Below are 21,927 nucleotides of genomic sequence, written 5' to 3' on the forward strand. Positions count from 1 at the left end.
CGTGATGTCTCTTCTGTAAAGTCTGAAACACAAGCTACTGTACAGATCGGGTGAGGCAATGAGTGGGAAAACTCTCAAGCTTGTCAAATGCTTCACATGGCCATGTCACTGTCAGTTGGAGGCTGGGGTCTCTGAGGCCCCCCAACCCCGCCTCCTCAGACACGCCCTCCAGGGACCTGGGTGGACTTAGGACTCCTGGTTTCAGGTGAGGAAACTGAGGCTTAGTGGGTCCCCTTGGGTCCTCAGTCTCTGGCTGCTGCTGAGGAGCAGAGTCCCTCCTGGGTCCGTGAGTGACCCTCTCTCCTCTCTCTCAGGCCACAGCGTGGATCCTGGCCTGGCCGGTCTGCTGGGGCAACGGGCACCGCGCTCCAGACAGCCTTTCATGGTCACCTTCTTCAGGGCCAGCCCGAGTCCCGTCCGCGCCCCTCGGGCAGTGAGGCCACTGAAGAGGAGGCAGCCAAAGAAAACCAACGAACTGCCGCACGCCAACAAACTCCCAGGGATCTTTGGTGAGGGCCGGGCGGGGCCTGGGTCTGAGGCCTCCTTCACGGGAGGCCCCTTGGCTGGTGTGGACTGAGCCCGGGCTGGATTGTGGAATGAGCTGGTGGGGAGGGTGGGCTGGAGTGGAGAGGTGGCGACAGAGGAAAGCAGGAGAAGCGCCTGTGGCGAGGGTGCTGCCGGGAGGTTCCCTGGAGGAGAGCCCAGGCTGAAGGACGGGGAGGTCCAGCTGGACACCGGGTACTCTGTGGCGATCGGGAGCCCTTGAAGGCTGTTGAGCTGGGTCATGGCACCAGCAGGGATCCAGGGATGAGCCCTGTGAGACCCAGTGGTTTAGTTTCCTGTTGCTCCTTTGTTTGCTAAATGTGCCCACCAGGGTGTCCCCCACCTTGGGAGCACCCCGGGGGACCTGCACAGAGCAGGAAGCCTGGAAAAGACCTTGCGCTGTCTGCCCTGCAGATGACGCCCACGGCTCCCACGGCCGGCAGGTGTGCCGGCGGCACGAGCTCTACGTCAGCTTCCAGGACCTCGGCTGGCTGGTAATTTCCGACTTGCTCTCCTCACTGGCAGCCCACCTGCAGACGCAGGGTGTCCCTTCAGGCTGGAGGAGGCCTTGTGGGTGACATCGTTTCCCCCTCACAGCAGTCTTTCCTCTGGACTGGCAAGTTTTCTAACCTGAGAAAGTTTTCACTTTTACAGTGAGAACGTTTTTGGTTTCTGCTTTCCGTTTTTTGAGGCTGGAGTGGGCAGAGCATTTCCTGGGCCTGCAGCTCCAGTGGGGATGGGTGGGGGCGGGCAGGCTGGGGAGGACAAAGCAGAGCGAGGGTGGGCTGTGACGAGGACAGAGCTCAGGCCCAGCCCTGTGTACTGAGGGTCGCCAGGTGGCGTCAAGCCTCTGGGGTGGAGATTGCCAGGAGGGCCCGAGGGTGGGGGGTGGGTTTGAGAGTTGGGGACTGGAAGGGGCAGCCCTGGGTGGTCCTGGGACAGGTGCTGGGCCGAGGGGCTGGGCAGGGGCACGTGAATGGGCTCACCTTCTCCCATTCCCCCAGGACTGGGTCATCGCCCCCCAAGGCTACTCGGCCTATTACTGTGAGGGAGAGTGCTCCTTCCCGCTGGACTCCTGCATGAACGCCACCAACCATGCCATCCTGCAGTCCCTGGTCAGTGCTGCCGTCCTGGTCAGGGGTGGGGGCCCGGCCAGGGGGCTGGTCAGCCAGGAGGGTGGTGCAAGCAGCTGCCGAGAGGAGCTTTGCCTGCAGGGACTCCGTCACCAGTCGGCTTCCTCACGTCTGCACAAACAAGCTCCTCGAGTGGCCACAGTCGTGTGGGGAGACTCACAGGCACCTGAGTTCGTGCACACTAGACAGTCGTGTGCCCTGCATGTGCATGTGTGGGACGCCTGCAGGCCTGTGTGTGGACGCCCAGTCTGGCGCAGGCTCCACTCCTCTGCACCCGTGTACCCTGGCGTGTCTGGCCTCCCTGACACAGGTGCACACGTGTGCACGACGTGGGCTCCTGCACCCGTCTGGCAGGGCCCCGGCCAGGTGTGCCTCTGCACTTGGGGCGTGGCTCCCCCTCGGGCCTTTCCCAGCTCTTTCCTGGCCGTTGGCGTTTTCTCAGGTCTTGGGCCTGTGGTGCCTTGGTGACTGGGCACCTTTCAGGGATGGAGGAAGCTTCTCAGATGAGCACAGGGTGACGTGTGCGTTGACTGTGGTGTCTGGAACTTCTGCCTCGATGCCGGTGCCTAGGATCCCTCGGCCTGTTTTCCTAGTGGGAGGTTGTTCAGAGGTGACGCCCTGGAGTGAGAGTAAGGGACTGGCAGTGCCGCCTTGAGCTGGTGGTGACGCTTCCTTTTGCATGGGGTGGTGGTGTCTGTGGCCTCCGGTTCTGGGAGAAGTCAGGGCGATGCTGGGAGGTGTGGGCGGCCCAGCCTGGCCCAGCCTTTAAGCCCCGTGGGTCTCCAGGCCCCAGGTGAGGGGGTGCAATGCTGCAGCTGCCCCTCCCAGGACTTGTCCCCTGCCCCATGTCCCGGCCACTGCCTCCACCAGGCCCTTGGTGGCCCTGCAAACGTGAGTGCTCTGGGGAGGCTTGGTGAGCACAGAGGCAGACCAGCGACAAAGGCGATGTGAGGAGGAGACGGAGGTCCTGGGCCTTGGGAGGAGGAGACTGGGCTGGGCTGCTCTGCACTCGGGGAGCAGCCCCATCAGGGGCTGGGGAAGAGGGTCTGGGAGCCGGGGCAGGTGCACAGGCCCCGAGGTGGAGCTGGGTGGTTCATGGCCACAGGGAGCAGCGGCTGCAGCACAGGGAGGCGAGAGGGCCAGGACCAGTTGTCAGGCTTGGAGGAAATGAGTGGCCCTGCTGAGGCCCTGTCCACCCCTCGAGGAGTGGTCGAGTGGGCCGAGGGATCACATGTCTGCAGTTGAGCACGAGGTCCAAGGTGACATCAGAATAGAGATGCCACACATGGAGGGAACAGGTGAGACCCTGCAGCAGAGCTGGAGAGATGGCCAGGGCAAGGTGGGGCTCCCAGGGCCTGGGCAGGACTAGCACGCAGGGGTCTGTGGGAGGCCAGGATACAGCAGGTGAGCAAAGCTCCTGTCTTGAAGGCCAAGAGAAGTGGGTCCCTCCAGGACCACCCCACAGGACCACTGTCCACACAGCAGCCAGCAGGATCTTCCTGCAACAAACCGGCCCAAATCCTTCTCAGCCAGGAGACTTCAGACCCTTCCCATTATTCCCAGAGGAAGTCTGAGCCCTTGGCCTGGGACACGGACCCCTCATCAGTCATGCTGTCCATGTATCCACGTGTCCTTCCCATTCTCACCTGGCCACCAGGGCTCGTGCTCCAGGACTCTAAGGGCCTGCTTTTGTCACCAGGCCACCCTCCCATGTCCACTGAAATGCTCCCCCCTCCCCATCCATTTCCCACAAGGCCCTCCGAGCAGGACCTCTGTCTGAGAGAGTCCTGGCTCCCCTCCTGGCTGCTGTCCAGACACAGCACATTGAGAATGAGAAAAGTGTGTTTTCTGTGATTTTTAGAGAGCACTGTGGTCCCTAGATATGAAGATTGTCCTCAAGGATACGTAGTCTCTGAGCTCCAGAGCTTCTTCCGTATAGTGTGTGGCTCAAAAGTGAATTGAGCCAGGTGCAATGGCACACACTTTAATCCCCGTGACGGGAGGCTGAGGCAGGAGGATGGATCTCAAGGTCAAGGCCAGCTTGGACAAGTTAACCAAAATCCTGCCCCAAAATAAAAAGTAAAAAGAGCTTGGGATGCTCAGTGGTAGAGCACCCCAGGGTTCAATTCCCTTTACAAAAAATAAAAACAATGAGTTGAATGGATGACACCTTACACTCCACAAGTCAGTCTGTGGGTGCTGATGGACTAAAGGTCAGTTCCCTTTGTGTCCCTCACCTGGTGAAGCTCAGGGCTCAAGGGAGGAGCAAAGAGCACCAGCATCCTGTGGTGCTAACTTCTCTCCCGTGTCCCAGCTCACGGGCCTTCTCAGGTTCCAGCCACTTAGGGACCTTGGACTGCATAGGAGGCTGGTGTCTCCTGGGTCCTGTCAAGTGGCCTGTAGATGGAAAGTGGGGGTCAGCAGCCTCCAGGTTCCAGTCCAGCTGCATATCCCTCCAGAGGCTTCTGGTCCCCACACTAGTGCAGTGTCTGTGACAGTCCTCGCTAGCGGATTGGCTCAGACTTAGGGCTTTGGCACAAAGGCCAGGAGAAGGGAGACAGGTGCCATCACACAGCTTCATCCAGGTCCCCGTCAGCAGCACTGTGGGACCTTGGAGGGCCCAGGCCAGCTGAGCGGCCAAACACAGAGGAGGGAAGCAGGTTCCTTTGCTTTCTGGCTCCCCTCAAGGGTGGTGGTGCTGTCTTTGGGGCCCCTTGGGTGGGTCCTGTGAGGGGTCCAGCATAAATGGCAGCTCTTCCTGGCCAGCCCAGGATAAGTATGCTGGTGGAGGCTGCAAACAGCTGGTCTCCCAGCGCTTTGGGAGGGTGCGAGCTGTTTCAGAGGGAGGAGGGATCTGGCCCCTGGTTCCAGTGCTGCCGCATCGTCGGCCATCATGAAGTCCACAAACCCGGGCTCTGGGCCTCATCCACTCGTTCCACGGTCACTCCCGGTCCCCACCGGCTGGAGTGGGCACAGACCTGTGCACAGCCAAGGACGGACTCCGTGGGGACAGAGCAGAAGTGTAAAGCAGGGGAAGCGGAGGCCCGAGGAAGTGGTGCTGCAGGGGCGCCCGGCACATGCTGTCCCTGTGTGGGGCGGTAGATGCAGTAGGGGTGGCAGGGAACCCGGAGAGCTGAGGAGCAGGTGTGTGGGGCTGGACTGCAGTGCCAGGTGCCCAGCTGCGTGTCCTGGGGTGGCGGGCAGGGCAGGGGGCCTGGTGGAACCTGCCCGCCTGCAGTGGAGAGTGAGCTCCGATGGGCAAGCGGGTGAGAGCCGCAAGACAGGCCCGCGCAGGCGGCAGGGACGGGGGGGGGGGGGTGGTCCTGGGAGGAGGCTGCTGAGCTCACCCCCCACCCGTGTCTCCTCTCTGGCCAGGTGCATTTGATGAAGCCAGACGCAGTCCCCAAGGCGTGCTGTGCGCCCACCAAGCTGAGCGCCACCTCTGTGCTCTACTATGACAGCAGCAACAATGTCATCCTGCGCAAGCACCGCAACATGGTAGTCAAGGCCTGCGGCTGCCACTGAGGCCCTGCCAACTTGCTCTGCTGCTGCTGTGCCTCCCCATCAGGATCAGACCCCTCTCCGAATGCAGGAGACCCTCAAATGTGGTCACAGATCACTGTAGTGGGGTGGGGGCTGCTTCTACTGCTCACTCCTGCCACACTGCACCTCCAGACTGCCAGGCTCCTCCATCCCCTCTCCTGGGATTTGTGGCACTGAACCCCCCGCACCTCCATCAAAGGGCCAAGTGTACATAGCAGCCCGGGAGCTGTGCTGCCTCGGCTTTGGGGGGTCTGCACTGAAGTCCTATCTTAGGACCTTTCCATGGCGTCCCTGGCCCGGCTGTGGCCAACCCTGGATGGCCTGAGGAGCCTGAGACTGGCTGTGCCATTTATCACAGGGTCTGAGTTGGGCAGCAGGGTTCCGTCCCTTCCCACATATACCACCTGGCATCTCTGGGGCAGGATTGGGCATGTGCATGTCCTCAGTTCAGTATATTAGTGGATTCCACTGACTTGGCCCATGGGCACAGTTAGCTTATTAGAAAAAGAACAAGCTGACTGGGCCTCGTGACCTAAGGTGAGGCCAGTGGGGACATTCTGCCGCATGTGATTTCCCTTCCCTGGGCCTGTGCTGGGTTAGAGGTCTGCCTCTCAGAGAAGAAAAGAACCCTGGAGGATTTTGATTCCCACAGCCGTCTCCACCGTGGTGCTGTCTGGGGCTGGGCACGCAGACATGGACCTCTCAGCAGAAACGAGACAGACATGGCTCCAGCGATGTTCCTCTTTCCTGTGGCCACCATCTGTGACCACTCTGTATACTTCTCCCTTTGCACCTGGACAGACCCTCCACACCCTCAGCACAGAACCACAGATGGAGACCAGAAGCTGCTCAGTCAGAATGAACTCAGCTCCCCCAGTGAGGAGCAATCCATTCTACCTGGGGCATGGTGATGGGCAGGCTGTGGCCAGGCATGGGACAAGGGGGAGGACTGTCAGTGTTTGCTTATGTCTGGGAACCGAGAAGAGGCTGGTTGTCAAAGTTTGCATCACCCTGGCTGCCCAGCAGCCCTGTCCTGTTTCTGGGGCCTGTGAGTCAAAGAAAAGGCCCCTGTCCCAGGGGAGTGACAGGTGGTAATTAGGCTGCATTGGGTGGGGAAGTTTGTCTCAGCTTCCACTGTTCCGGGAAACCACTGTTCTCTTGGAGCAGTCACTGGGAGTTGGAGTGTTTATTTGATTTTGAACTTGCTAAGCCTATAATTTACCTACCAGAACAGACAGAGTCCAGCTGCCTGAACTGTCATTAAAAGCATATCCTGGGCCCATCCCCATCCACAGCACACCCAGCAGAAGTGGACCCACCCACGTGCCCAGGGATGAACATCTCTGGAGTTTACACTCTGTACCTCTGAGGACCGATCCCAGGGAGGGCAGCAGCAGTGGAGAGTTTGGGTCCATGCTGTGGGACAGCAGCCCCTTTAGCTGACCCAGAGGACATCCTTATGTGAGTGCAGAGGAAGAGACCCTCCCATATACACAAAGGGTAGGTCCAGATTGTCTGAAAGGTGGTGAGTTCCACCCATGAATGTAGGCTTCAAACAAAGGCCAACAGGGATTGGACAAAGCACTAGCCTGAATTGCTTAGTGTCTGAGAAAATCCCCTTTCTCATTCTTGCTTCAGTCTTTCAACTATGACATGAGGACATAGGACTTGTGTTAGTCAGCTTTCTGTTACTATAACAAAATACTTAAGTCAATCAATTTTAAAGAAGAGGAAAGGTTTAGCAGGGCATGGTGGTATGCACCTGTAGTCCCAGCTACTCTTAGGAGGCTGAATCAGGAGGATCTCTTGAGCCCACAAGTTCAGGATCAGCCTGGGCAACAGAGTTAGACCTTATCTGAAATAAAACAAAAAGGAAAAAGAAAAAATGAAAAGAAAAAGCCAAAAAACAAAACATTCTTAGTTCTTGGTTTAGAAGTTTCAGTCTATGGTTGATTGACCCCATTTTTTTTTGGGCCTGTGGTGAGGAAGCCCATCACGCTGTAGAGTGTGGGGTAGAGCAAAGCTGTTAGCTTGTGGCACCTGGGAAGCTGAAGAGGGAGAGAAAGGAGGAGGAAAGGCTTTGGTCCCACTGTCCTTCCCAGAGCAAACCTTCAATGAACCTGAGATCTCCTATTAAAGACCACCTCCTAGTTTCCCCCACCTCAGTAGAGCCAAGCCAGGGACTAAACTTTTACTACATGTGCCTTTAAGAGACATCCAGGTCAAATGGTGTCACAACTCTCATTCCGAAGGCCCTTCCAGCCAGAGAATCTCTCTGCCACCGTGACCCTGTCCTCTCCCAAGACCTAAGGCCCAGCCGTGGGGTTCTGGGCTTTGACAGCTCTTTCAGACTCCCAAGGCCAGGGCAGAGGAGGCGGTGGAGGCCTGGAATCTTTGACTACTTCTTCGGTCTCTTCAACTGCCCAGCACATGACTTGACCTGGTCTGGGGGCACAGGACGGGTAAAATGACTGTTCTAAAGGTGCAGAGTCTGCCTCACCCCGGGTGTGGGAGCAGGTATGTAAAGCCCGTGACATGACTCCCTCTTTCTGCAGCAAGGCAGAGTGCAGCAGTCCTGATGGCCGGAATGCTGGTACCCTTAGCCACTCAGGCAGCCACTGGGTGTCACCAGGCGAAGGGAGAAGACAGTGGGTATGCAGCCCGTGAGGGGGTAGTCTCCTTGCCAAGGCCATCTGGGTCTCTGGTTGCCTCTGGTCACCCAGGCTACAGTCATGGCTGCATGTTAGAAGCAAAAGTAAGGCCAACCTGGGGCCCAGAAGCAGCCAGTGGAGTCTCAGGGATACAGCTCAGGTCGCTCAGCCTGGGCAAATCCCCAAGGATGTCCCAAGAACAGCACAGCACATGCCCTGCTGCCAGCTGAGCATACGAAGCCCTGTTTTTTGTGCCTAATGGAGGGAAGTGGGTAAAGTGCTTTAGAAAAATTCCCCACAATTTTGCAGGAAAGGAGGCTGTGGACAGGAGAGGGTGGGTTTTGGAGTCAACAGGCCTGGTGTCTAGTCATGGCTCTGGCTCTTGTGATTTGGACCATGTCACGAGCTCCCTGTGCCTGCTCCTTGCTCTTTTGAGGGGACCTGGCCTGGCTGTGCCCTTGCGAGACCTCTCAAGGGTCAGATGTGCCCACAGAGCACTTAGAAGAGTATCTCATTTTAAACGGGCTTGTCTGTTTGGGCCTCCCTGGCTGGGCTTCCCATGAACACCCACCCTCTCCTTCTGGAATGTTCCTGGGAGGCGCTGCTGGACTTACCTTAAAACTGTGTTTTTCTTCAGAAATCCACTCTTTGGGATGAGGTATATCCCTGTACCCTCACCTTCCCGGAAAAACACAGGGACAGCACTGGGTCTCTCCTAAGAGACAGGCATGGCCCACCTGTGCCCTGCTAGTGAGTGTGGTGCCCCCTGTATCCTCACAGGAAGCTAAGGGGGACTTTCCATCACAGGTTTCTCTTCTTACTGGGAAGCTTTGAGCAACTATTTGACCCTTTGGGGTTTTTAAAAATTTTTTAAACTTTTTATTTTTTCTCCCTTAAGAAAACATGACATGAATGCCAGGGAAATTTTTGAAAATAACAGAAAACAGATTACAAACCCCCGTAAGACCATCACACCACGAGCTGGTGTTAATTCCTCCCAGACTCTTCTTGGCACATATACAATTCGTCTTTACACGTGACGTATGGATTATTACAAAGTTAGGACCACACTCTAGGCATTTTGGTAATCTGAGTCATTCATTTTATGATGTATTTTGAAATTTTCTATCATTAAATATTTTTTGAAAAAATCACTTTCATGGTCTGCGACTGTGGCTCAGTGGTAGAGCACTCGCCTAGCATGTGTGAGGCACTGGGTTCAATCCTCAGCACCACATAAAAATAAATACATAAAATAAAGGTATTATACCCATCTCCAACTAAAAACAAATATTTATTTAAAAAAAAAATCACTTTCAGCAGCAGTCCATGCCTGGAATTCTGTCTTTTCTCCCTCACTTGACAAGCTCCTCACCCGGGCTCAGGGGGCCTGGGCCTGAGGCTGGCTGCTGGCCCAAAATCTCTGGGTCAGGAGATTTTTCCTCTCTCTCTGTGTAGCACCTGGCATGAGCAGGACAGGGCCCCACTGAGGGAGCTGGGTGACCAGAGCAGGGGCAGGTATCTCCCCTGGGGCTCAGGTGATCTCAATGGCTCCACTCAATGTCTCCACCCAATAACTCCACTCCTGCTGGCCTCTGGTCTCTCGCTCCCACCATCCCAGGATAATCAGGAGGTGCAGTGACAAGCTCTCCCTGTACCTCCTCCCACAGATTCCCCCTATTTCACAGGACTATGTGAACAATCCTGCCTTCTGCAGTCTTGGGCCAGCTGGCCACCGCCCTGCATGTCACCCTGGAACCAGCCACGCCCAAGTACTTCGCACCTGTCATCCTCTTCTGTCTCGGATGTCACACTATCCCCAAGTAACTGGCACTATCCTGGCCTCAGCTGCCCCTCCTGACCACCATGAGTGAGAGAACCCCTGTGTTTAGGAGTGAGGTCCCTTCTGGGGTCCCAGCCAAGGGAGCTGGCCCAAGCCATCTGAAGTGAAGAAACCCCACCTGAAGGCAGACTCGATGGCCCAGGGTGCCCAAGGCAGGGATGGTGGTGGAGGGGTCAGTGGAACTGGGGCACTAGGCTTCTCCCCTCCCTCCCAGCTTATCCCAATCTCAAGCCCCCCAAATAGAACACGGCCCCGAGAACCAGCCCCACCTAGCGTATCTCAATGTCGAGACTAGATCCAGGGAGGTGGCCTGGGGGAGGAGGTTTCTGATGACTGACAGGATTCAGTCTCAGCACAGGAGTGAAGCCATGAGGTGGCCTAGCTGGTCCGGAGCTGGTGTGGGGAGACAGGCCAGCCCAGCACAGGCTGCAGAACAAGGCACCAGAGTGCAAGCTGGGGTGGCGGCGTGGGAAGCAGGTCTGGCTTGTATCTTGTGTTTCCCAGCAGCGAGTGCAGTGCCTGGCCAAAGGAGGGCCTGGATGCTGTGCGGGAATCCAGGCCTGACTGTTGGTTCAGTGGGGAATGGGGAGTGGGCGGTTGCTGGATCTAGTACAGTTACTTTCTCAACCAGTTGCTACTCAGCCAGAGTAGGAGCAGAGCGTGGCTGGCCCCCACCTGCCCGGTAGCAGGAGGCAGACAGCAGAGGCACTGTGGGCAGTTCTACTCCTACTGCCCCGCCCTGGGCCCCAAAGGGCATCTGTCCAGGGGTTGGGCCTCAAGGGGAAGGCAGCAGCACGGAAGACACTGTGGCTTGTCCCAGAGCAACCTCTGCAAACACCTGGGGCCAGACTGGAGGCAGCAGTACAAGAACCAGTTTATTTTAGCAAAGGAACCATCCAGCAGCCACAGGTGGGCCCAGGGCAGGCCCTGGCAGCACAAGCCTGGGACACCAGTGGCCACACAGCTGTGGGTGGTAGGGAGGGCTGCACCTGCACCTGCTCCCAGGACCACAGCCATGCTGGGAACCATTCCAGAGGACACCCAGCCAGGCCACCAAGGTACTGCTCCAAGCTGAGGAAGGGCTGGGGCCACAAACACCACTGCAAGAGCCGAGCTGTGGGGAGAGAGCGCCACCTCACATGTACTCCCCACAGTCGGCGATGATCACTTTCTGCTTTGGCATCCCATCCTTGCTGCCCTGGGCCTTTGTGCACAGAACAGGAGAGGTCTGGTCAGGGAGGAGGGAGGAGACTGAAGAGGGACTTAGGACGCCACCCCAGCTGGAACCTGAGTGGAAGCAGCCCCTTCCCAGTCACCTACCTCAATTTGCCGCAAGACATCTAGACCTTCAGTAATCTCCCCAAATACCACATGCTTGCCATCCAGCCAATCTGTCTTGTCACAGGTCAGAAAGAGCTGAGAGCCATTGGTGTTGGGCGGGAGTTGGCCATGGAGAGCAGGCCTGGGAGAGTGTTATGGCTTAGATGTGGTGTCCCCCAAAAGCTCACAGGTGAGACAATATAAGAAGGTTTGTAGGAGAAATGATTGGGTTACAGCCTTAACCTAATCAGTGAATTAATCCCTGGTGAGATTAATTGAGTGGTAACTGGAGGCAGGTGGGGTGCGGCTGGAGGAAGTGGTATTGGGGTGTGACTTTGGGGTATGTATCTGTATCTGGAGAGTGGCGTCTCTCTCCATCTACCGATCACCATGTGAGCTGCTTCCCTCCACCACACTCTTCTGCCATGATGTCCTGCCTCACCTTGAGCCCTGAGGAATGGAGCCAGCTGCCCTTGGACTGAGACCTCTGAAACCGTGAGCCCTCAAATAAACTTTTCCTCCCCATACAATTGTGCTGGTTGGATCCTTTAGTCACAGCAGTGAAATAACTGATTAAAACAGGGAGAGAAGGATGTCAACTCCCTCTGCCTGCCCCATCCCCTAACGCTGTCTGTGCATCGCGAACCGCCCTCTGTAGGCAGCCCAGGCTCTGGGATCCCGCGTAGGTGGCCCTTGTCTTTCACTCCCTGCTGAAACGGGATGAGCAGTGTATTTCAAACATTTCATACTGGCCTGCCTTTTCATCTCACCATTCATTCAGTAAGTACTTATTGTCTACTTATTGTCTACTTCTACTTTGTTGAACCCTGGGGACACTTGCTCCAGACCTGGTGAAACTCATAATCTGGTGGAAAAGAGTTACTCCAAAAGATAAATGAGCCAGATGTGGTAGTGCAACTTGGGAGACTGAGGCAGGAGGATCGCAAGTTCAAGACCAGCCTCGGCAACTTAGTGAGGCCCTGTCTCAAAATTAAAAAATAAAAAGGGCTATGGATGTGACTCAAGGGTAAAGTGCCCCTGGGTTTAGTCCCTGGTACAAAAGAGAAGCACTATGACATGCTACATCATGGATGACACAGAAGCACTCTGCAGAGTGAAAGATGACATTCACAAAAGCCCAAATCCCACATTCTGTAAGATGTCACTTGGATGAAAGGTCTAGAACAGGCCAATTTGTAGAGACAAAAAGTAAATTAGTGTTTGCCCAGAGCAGGGGATAAGGGGATGGCAGCAAGGGGGAAAGGGTACAGGGTTTCTTTCTTTTTATTTATTCACCCTAAGTGGGTGAAATTGTGTCCCAAAAAAGATATTTCCAAGGGAGAAATCAAGACTGATGTGGGAAAGGCCAGAGCATGGGTTCAACTGTCTATGGAAAAAAAGTTACTTTCCAGACACCTGAAGCAGCTTCTGTCAGACCACGAGCTCACCAAAAAGTTGTACAAGCGCTATGCCTTCCTGCGGTGTGATGATGAGAAGGAGCAATTCCTCTATCACCTGCTCTCTTTCAATGCAGTTGATTACTTCTGCTTCACCAATGTCTTCACAACGATCTTGATCCCATACCACATTCTGATCGTACCAAGCAAGAAGCTGGGGGGCTCCATGTTCACCGCCAATCCATGGATCTGTATCTCAGGAGAACTGGGTGAGACACAGATCCTGCAGATTCCCAGGAACGTGCTAGAGATGACCTTTGAGTACCAGAACTTGGGGAAGCTCACTACTGTCCAGATTGGCCATGATAACTCTGGGCTGTATGCCGAATGGCTGGTGGAGTATGTGATGGTCAGGAATGAGACCACAGGACATACTTACAAGTTCTAGGCTACCTTTGTCACTCAAGTGACTTCTCTGATGACACCCTGGGAGAAACAGGGCTTTGGGGGTGTCTCCAGCTTGGATTCATAGCTTATCCCCAGGAATCAGCTTTGTTGATGGTTCTTGCTAAACAACAAAGGAAAGGACACTGGAGGAACTGGTAGCTCTGACAGGCATTGCCTGACCTTCAGGTTCCCTTGTGGCCGGTGGTTGGGGAAGGGCATGGATGATGGAAGCCTGGAACGGGTCCTAGTTGGGGAGCTGCCCACATCTCTACCCAAGGTGGATGAGAGGACCCCGCTGCTGCAGCAGTCCCCGGTCATCCGGAGGCTTGTTACCATCTCACCCAACAACAAGCCCAAGCTCCACACTGGGCAGATCCAGGAGTCCATCAGGGAGGCAGTCAATGGCATTGTGAAGCACTTCCATAAGCCTGAGAAAGAGCGAGGCAGTCTGACATTATTACTTTGTGGAGAGTGTGGCCTTGTCTCAGCCCTGGAACAAGCTTTCCAGCATGGATTTAAGTCACCCGGCTCTTCAAAAACGTCTTCATTTGGGATTTCCTGGAAAAAGCACAAACCTATTTTGAGACATTGGAGCAGAATGAAGTAGTCCCTGAGGAAAACTGGCATACAAGGGCCCAGAATTTCTGTCGATTTGTCACTGCAATCAATAATACTTCTCGAAACATCGGCAAGGATGGGAAGTTTCAGATGCTGGTGTGCTTGGGAGCCAGAGATCACCTCCTGCACCATTGGATTGTCCTGCTGGCTGACTGTCCCATCATGGCGCACATGTATGAGGATGTGGCACTGATCAAAGACCACACACTTGTCAATTCCTTGATCCGCGTGCTGCAGACATTGCAGGAGTTCAACATCACGCTGGAGACATCCCTCGTCAAGGCCATTGACATTTGACCTCTCAGCACCAGCCAGCAGCAGGACCAGGAAAGACTCTCCCTGCAACTCTGCCTCTTTTTCCCAAAGGGACCTAAGCGAGTTTTGCAGGGGACAGAGAGATGTACACTTAATGTAAAAAGAAAACTAGAGGATTTTTGGAAAAAATAATCTATTTTAGAGTTTATTTGCTGATTTGCTTTTTACACACTTTCATGTGAAAGAGTGATAGGGAGAGGGAGCGAGGTTGGTGCTGCTTATTTTGAAGCTGGTGCCCTCCCTCGCGTGGCCACGCACTGGGAGCCTGTGGCCTCCCGTACAGAGCCGGTGCATGTGCGGGGCTGTTCTGCTTCCTTGCCGTGCCGCGTTAATGAGGCCATTCTACATCGTTTTTAAACTAATGTTTTCTATATTAACATTATTACGGATATTTGGATTTCATGGGCCACACAAAGGTGTGCTGAGCAGAAAGCCCCATGCTCTAATCAAAGGGATTTTTAGTAGTGCCTCTAAGCAAGCACTGAGGAGTCAATCTCACTTTTTTTTATTGTTCTTTTGGTCAGTATTATTTGGGAAGGAGACATGCCAGAACGTGACTTTGTGCTGTCATCATGCACAGAAAATCACGTTGCTTGGTGGCACAGTTGCGCAGAAGCAAACGAAAGCATCTTTTAACAAGTCTTTCTTTTCTTTTTTCTTACACTTTATTTATTTAACCCTCCATTGTATGTTTTAAGTATTTTTCTTTTTTCTTTCTTTTAATGAAAGAAAAAGCTTGTCAAAGTCTAACTGGCTATGTTATTATTGTTAAATTTATGTTGTTTTGCAACTTAGAAACTAGCTACAGTATGGCCCACTTAATAAAACACCTGAAAAAAAATGTTTCCAAAAATGAAGATAATTATGCTACCAAATAGCAAAGCCCAGTGACAGAGATTTGTGCATAGAATAGAACATGAGACAATCTCCTGTGTGTGAGTGTGTGTAAGAAATGGGTGGCAGCGCTGTGGAAGGCCTTCTACTAAAGGAGAGGTCATCTGAGGTGGGCGTGGTGTGGTGGGAGCTGAGGGGCTGGAGCTTGAGGAGGCAATGAAAACCCCCCCTTCATGGAGACCACAAGCTCCCATTCCACCCTCGATGCCCTGAGCTGATCAGGTGCCTGACACTTAGCACATCAGCCTGTCCACATCTGTTTTAAATATTTAAGTATTTATTGCACATTTGCTATGTACCAGGAATGATTCCAGAATATTATGGCGAATGAGAAAGACTGAGTCCTGCCCTCATGGCGCTGATGTTCTAGGAAGTAAAACAGATAATAAGAATAAATTTATACACAATGAAGCTGATTAAAAAGAATAATCTGATGGTATGAAAGGCTATCTTAGGACAGGCAATAGACCCTCAGGTCAAGATGATGTGTGTGGCACCTGAAGGAAGTAAAGGACACCGAGGAAGACACTCCAGGAGAGGAAACAGCATGTACAAAGGCCCTGAGGCAGGAGTGAGCCTGGCATGACTGCCACGTGGAGGTGGGGGGACGAGGTGCAGCCCATCCTCTGGGCAGTGAGGTACCAGGACTCAGGTCAGGTCAGCCCTTCAGGATTGGATCCTGTACTCACTGAAGCCACAGGAAGGTTGTCAACAGAATGATAAGGTGATGAGAATGATGTTTTAGAAGTATCACTCTGAGCCAGGCATGGTGGCACACACTTGTAATCCTAGTGGCTCAGGAGGCTGAGGCAGGAGAATCACAAGTTCAAAACCCCAGCAACTTAGTGAGACCTAAGCAACTCGGCAAGATCCTGTCTCTAAATAATATATAGAAAGGGCTGGGGAGGTGGCGCGGCATGGAGTGCATGCCTAGCATGCGTGAGAGGCCCTGGGTTCAACCCCCAGCACAGAAACACGCAGCTTTATCACTCGGACTCCTGTGCGGACTCAACTATGAGGGGGCAGAGGCCACAATGGAAGCAGGGAGATCAGCTAGGAGGAGCCTGGTGGTAGTGATGGAGTGGGGAGCAGCAGCTGGGCCAGGAAATGACTTGAAGACAGAGGTTGGGACGTGTGTGACACAGGAGAGGAGTCAGGATGAGACCTAAGTTTCTGACCAGGCAGCCAAGTGGACAAAGGCATCATGTACTGACACAGGGACTATGAGGAAAAGAGGAGTTTTTCTGGACCTGCGAAGTTGAGGGCCTGTGGGATGTCCAGCTGGGCAGGAACCTGTGGGGGCCATCAGCCCCAAGATGCAAATGCGGACCAACTCAACGGGCGCTCAGGGCAAGCCCAGGTGCTGGATGTGATTGCTCAGCGCAGGGGCTCTTGATGGGGTGATGCTGCCCCCTAGGGGCTATTTGGAAAATGCCGGGTATGTTTGTGGTGGTGAATTTAATGAGAAACCAAGATTGAGCTCCAGGTCCCTCCAACAATTTAGGAGGCAGTAAGAAAGGTGAAAAGAGGTGTCATACACGTGTAATCCCAGCAACTTGGGAGGCTGAGGCAGGACTGCAAGGTCGAGACCAGCCTCAGCAATTTAGCGAGGCCCTAAGCAACTTAGGGAGATCCTATCTCAAAATTAAAACAGAAAAATAAAATAGAAGAGAAGAGGAGCAGCCACGGGGGGGGGGGGGGAACCACAGAGGAGGGAGGTGCTCTGGCAGCTGCTGGGAAAAGGGGTGCAAGGAGAAGGGGCTGGGCATCGCATGTGCTGCGTGGAAAGGGTAACCTGGAGGCTGCTGGCGCCTTTGACGAAGTGGGGGCTGGGAGGAAAGTCACCCTGGAGTGCTGAAGGAAGAAACACCAGTGAATTTTTTTTTTGACACTGGGGACTGAACCAAGGATGCTTGCCACTGAGGCACACGCCCAGCCCTTTGCCCGTGTATTTTTTATTTTGAGACAGGGTGTCACTAAGATGCTTAGGGCCTTGCTAAGCTGAGGCTGGCTTTGAATTCCAGATTCTCCTGCCTCAGCCTCCTGAGGTGCTGGGATCAGCCAGTGGCTCTTTTAAGTGTTGGCGGGCATGGTTGTGCACCACTGTAATCCCAACTACATGGGAGGCTGAGGTGGGAAGATCACAAGTTCAAGGCCAGCCTCGAAAACTTCTAGAGACCCTGTCTCAAAATAAAAAAATACAAAGGGGGATCAGGGTTAGAACACTCGCCTAGGCATGCCTGAGGCCCTCGGCCCTCAGTTTGATCCACCATCCTACACATACACACACCTCACCAAAAAAAAAAAAGGAAACTTTGCTGATGTTGAAAAGGGACAAATAAATTGGGGTGGCAGCTGGAGGGAGCTCATGGGATCAAGGGAGAGTTGTTTCATTTTTTCAAAGGCTTTTGAGGCCACAGTGTGCTGATGGATGTGACAGTGAGTAGAGGGGGAAACAGGAAGCAGGGGCGGTGCGGGGGGCAGGATCAAGTAGAAGGGTTGGCCTCAGAAAGAAGTCAATGAAGTTCACTGTCACAGGAAGAACGGCAGATTAGGGCGTGAGAGACATGGGCTGGGAAGTAGATCTCACTGTGGGAGGACAAAATTGACTTCTGCAGGGCACAGGGGTGCACATCTGTACTCCCAGTGACTCCAGAGGCTGAGGCAGGAGGATCACAAGTTTGAGGCCAGCCTCAGCATCTTAGCAAGACCATATTAAAAAATAAAAAGGCTGGAATGCAACTCAGTGGTGAAGTCCATGGGTTTAATCCCCTGTATAAAACAAAGGTCTCTTCTGATTGTTTCTGTAAGGAGCAAGACCATGAGCTGAGAGGAGAGTACAGAAAAGGCTGGGGAGCAGAGAAAAGATGTGCTTCAGCTGAGGATGGAGTTCTCCAAGGCAACACGGGGACTGCTGGTCCTTTCCACCCGTGTCCCTCAACTTGAAGGGGCCCAACCCGGCAGGCAGGGTCCTGTGCTAGGTAGGTAAGCAAAGGGGAGTGGGGAGGCAGCTGGGCTCCGAGGCGAGAGCAAGGAGGCCGCAGACGTGGGGAGGCCCACTGAAGTGCGCCAGCTGGATGGGCAGAGCCTCTCCCCAGCGAGGCCAGGATGGGTCCCCACTATGAAAGCCTCTGAAAGGAGGGCACTGTGACAAGCAAGGACCTCCAAATGTGCATGGTCGATTGGATAACGGCGCAGCAGAGTTCATGTTCAGACTTCGGTAACTATGCTGTGACAGTATTAAAAATGCCCTTGTTCTCAGGAAAGACAAGTTGAAGTATTCAGTGGTGAAGTCTCCAACTTACTCTCAAATAGCTACAAAAACTGTACTGTCTAAATATATGCAGAGAATAGGATGACAGGGAATGACGCACGTCAGTGTCAACAGCTGGTGAATCTGGGTGAAAGGTGCTAAGTGGTACGAGGGGAATTCTTGTACTGTTCCTTTCATTCATTCATTCATTTGGGTGCTGGGGATTGAGCCCAGGGGCACTCCGCCATTGAGCCTCGTCCCCAGCCAGGGCCTCACCAAGTTTCTGAGGCTGGTCTTGAACTACAAATCTCCTGCCTCAGCCTCCCAAGTTGCTGAGATTATAGGCATGCACCACCACGCCTGGCTGACCTGGATAAACATTTTATTTTTGATTTTTAAAATATTTTTAGTTATAGATGAACTCAATCTTTTATTTATTTTTATGTGGTGCTGAGGATGGAACCTCACAGGTGCTAGGCAAGTGCTGTACCACTGAGCTGCAACCCCAGCCCCCTGGATAAACATTTTAAAAAGCTAGACTAAGACAAACAATCATGGGTAAAAAGGGTCATGAGGAATATTTAACAAAATAGGACAGGCTGGGTGTGGTGGAGCACATCAGTAATCCCAGCGGCTAAGGCAGGAAGATCACAAGTTCAAAGCCAGCCTCGGCAGTTTATCAGGGCCCCATCTCAAAATAAAAAATAAAAAGGGCTGGGGATGTGGCTCGGTGGTTGAGCCCTCCTGGGTTCAATCCCTGGTACTGAAAAAAAAAAAAAAAAAAAATTAGTGCAAACACACAACTGCCCACAATAGAAGAGCTAAAGAAGGAAGAAAACCTCTTCGTTTTTAATTTATACCCATAAAAGTAGTAAGTTTCCAGTGAGAACCTGGCAGACATCTCCTTCACCACATCAGCTATGTGAGCAAAGATAACACATCTGAGGTGCCATTGCACGCTTCCCCGTGGATGTGCTCACTTCTGCAGTGGTGCTGCCAAAACATGAGAGCCAAACGCAGCAGGAGGAAGTATCTGCAAGCACCCACCGAAAACATCCCTACATACAACCGGCCTGTTCTCCTCAAAGATATCGAGATCAAAAGAGACAACTTAACCCAAGAAGCTGTTTTATTTTTTTTAATCTTATTTTAATGGTGCCAGGGATCGAACCTCTTAATCAGTGAGCCACATCTCCAGCCCTTTTTATTCTTTATTTTGAGACAGGGTCTTGCTAAGTTGCTTAGGGCCTCCCTAAATTGAGGCTGCCTAGAACTTGTGATCCTCCTGCCTCAGCCTCCCGAGTCACTGGGATTTAGGCGTGTGCCACCACACTAGGCAAGAAGCTGTTTTAAGTAGGAGACCAAAGAGACTTGATGATTAAATACAAGGGATGAATCCTGGTCAGAGAAGAAAATCTGCTAATAAAATTACTACCAAGTGATAAATCTAAATATGGCCATAAGATTACAGTGTTGTGTCAATGTTCACTTTTGTGATTTTAATTGTTGTACTGTGATTATGGGAAGGAATATTTTTTGTTTCGTTTTTTTTCCTCAAATGTTTCACATATTACCAAACCAACCGAAACCTTCCCAGTTAATTCTTCCCGACTGTCCTGATGGTGCAGACATGACAAGATGATCAACCACAGCCTTGATACAGCATAAATATGTGTGCCATTTCCTGTAATTCCTTATAGACCCAGCTTGGTTCTCCTCCAATGTCTTCTCTTGGAACTGTACCTGATTTTAATACCAGTTTTCATTCAAATCCACTGGGGAATGGGACGATTTTGTTTTAGACTCTTGGCCAAAAATCGCTTATCCCGAAAGTCTTGTGAGAAGACATGGTGAGGAACTGAATATAGCGCATGCACTGTGAGGGCAGAAAAAAGAAGGGGATATTCTTGCCCTTGGGAAGTAAATATATTTGACATGCTCAGGAGTAAAGGGGCAAGGGGCATGATGACTTCAGCTTCCTCTCAACTGGTACAGGGTGAAAAAACATACGTTCATGCAATTGCGTGCATGATGTGCAGAAAATGATAAAGCGTGGGGTAAAGAGTCAATCAAGAAATGGGTAAAGGATACATGACAATTCCTCCAACTGTGCTTTTTTTTTTTTTTTTTTTTTGGGGTGATGGTACTGGAGATTGAATCCAGAGGTATTCTATCACTGAGCCACATCCTCAACCCTTTTTGTTTGTTTGTTTATTTATTGGGTACTGGGGATTGAACCCAGTGGCACTTTACCACTGAGCTACATCCCCAGTCCTTTTTGTTTTTTGAGACAAGGTCCCATAAAATTGCTAAATTGCCGAGGCTGGCCTCCAAATTGCACTCCTCCTGCCTCAGCCTCCTGAGTAGCCACGTGCATCACCGTTGTCTGGCACGAATTCTTCCCAAATCCTGATGTTCATGTACACCTGAGGATTTGACTGGGCCTTTTTTGCAATGGGTTTTCCCTAGGTGCTGAGGAAAATGCTAAAGGGAACTCCCTGACTCCACAAGTAGCAATTCAAGTCCTCTTCTGCACACACTCCCAGAATACAACTCTCATGAGCAGGATGGACACATGCTGATGGGAAGGCCTTGGGGCCTGACAGAAGCTGGAGGCAGCCACAGCACTCAGCTGGACACCAGCACTGTCTCACTGGGGCCTGTTGCAAAGCCTGGCTCCTTCTCACCTGCTCTCATCATCTCCAATTCCCAGTTCAGACCCCCGCGCCTGTTGGGTCCAGTTAGCAGACCCACGCATGTACACCAGCCCCCCCTCTAGGCTGCACCATCGCAGGTGACACGTGGAAGCAAGGGAGGCCTTCTCACTCTGGCCTATGCGCTTAGAGGACAGTGAGGCCTAGGGCCTTGTTTTGTGCTAAGACAAAACTGACTAGAAGAGCTGGGCGCGGTGGCACATGTGCAATCCTAGCTAATTGGGAGGCTGACGCAGGAGCATCTCAAGTTCAAAGCCAGCCTTGGCAACTAGTGAGGCCCTAAGCAACTCAGGAGGTCCTTCTTAAAATACAAAATAAAAAGGGCTGGGGATGTGGCTCAGTGGTAGCGCGCTGTTGGGTTTAATCTCTAGTACTGAAAACAGTGCCTGGCATGGAGTACAAGTTACTTAAATAAGGAACTCCAGGGCTGGGGTTGTGGCTCAGTGGTGGAGCGCTCACCTAACACACATGAGGCACTGGGTTTGATCCTCAGCACCACATACAGAGCTAAATAAAATAAATTAAAAAAAAAAAAAAAAAAAAAAAGAAAGGAACTCCAATAGAATGTGGCAAATACCAGGACCGAGGATGCCAGAGGAGCCAAGGCCATGGGAACCCAGAGAGACACTTATTGAACTTACGGAAGGGTTTGGAAGTTTCCAAGAGATGGCAGTGAGTGACTGAGCTGAGCTTTGAAAAAAGGAGTCAGTCACATAAAATAAGTTGGAAAGGGTGCTGGGGGCAGAGGAATGACTTGTGCAAAAACAGAAGCTTGCAGGTATCTACAGGTTGTTTCCTAGAATATAAAATGGGGCTGAGGGGCAAGCTCAGACCAGAGAAGACTTCTGTCCTTTCTGATGAAACTGGACTCAATCCTGTGGATGAAGGGACTCCCTAGAATGCTCGAGGAGGGTGAGAGATCTCTGGCTGCTAGGGATGGAGGGAGAGCAGGCCTGCGGCAGGGGGATCAGTTAGAAAGTTACCCTCATTATTCACAGGAGATTTGGCAGGAACAAATGGGAAAGGAGATCCAGGATTTAAGAGATGAAGTTGCAGGATATGGTAACACACTAGGTGTGGATTACAATGAGCAGCCTGAGATGACAGGCGGCGACCGAGCTGGGTAACTATTTAGAGGATGGCAAAATTAAATTCGACAGCACACTTAAGACAACAGTAGAAGTGAGAAAATCCACTGGGACACACTTGAGACAACCAGGCAGAAATATGTGAAAGGTCAGGTTAGGGCTAGTGGT

The 21,927-nt window shown here is 52.6% G+C and overlaps 2 protein-coding genes across 3 annotated transcripts in view; both read left to right on the forward strand.

Annotated features, from left to right (window-relative positions):
- Positions 1 to 9,708, forward strand: part of LOC306645663 (bone morphogenetic protein 8A-like) — a 35,601-nt gene extending 25,893 nt beyond the window's left edge. For both annotated transcript variants that reach the window (XM_079113607.1, XM_079113608.1), the window contains exons 4-7: positions 315 to 509; positions 958 to 1,037; positions 1,548 to 1,658; positions 5,052 to 9,708. In XM_079113607.1, the coding sequence (XP_078969733.1) occupies positions 315 to 509; positions 958 to 1,037; positions 1,548 to 1,658; positions 5,052 to 5,201 (536 nt within the window). In that variant the 3' untranslated portion in view covers positions 5,202 to 9,708. The remainder of the gene's footprint in view (positions 1 to 314; positions 510 to 957; positions 1,038 to 1,547; positions 1,659 to 5,051) is intronic.
- Positions 9,709 to 12,377: 2,669 nt separating this feature from the next.
- On the forward strand, positions 12,378 to 14,651 carry LOC306668765 (DENN domain-containing protein 5A-like). The gene is made up of 2 exons (XM_079152494.1): positions 12,378 to 12,871; positions 13,064 to 14,651. The coding sequence occupies exons 1-2, from the start codon at positions 12,423 to 12,425 to the stop codon at positions 13,482 to 13,484; spliced, it is 870 nt and encodes a 289-aa protein (XP_079008620.1). The 5' UTR covers positions 12,378 to 12,422; the 3' UTR covers positions 13,485 to 14,651.
- The last annotated feature ends 7,276 nt before the right edge of the window (positions 14,652 to 21,927 follow it).

This window comes from Sciurus vulgaris (genome assembly GCF_902686455.1).
Source record: "Sciurus vulgaris genome assembly, chromosome: 1".
Lineage (NCBI taxonomy): Eukaryota > Metazoa > Chordata > Mammalia > Rodentia > Sciuridae > Sciurus > Sciurus vulgaris.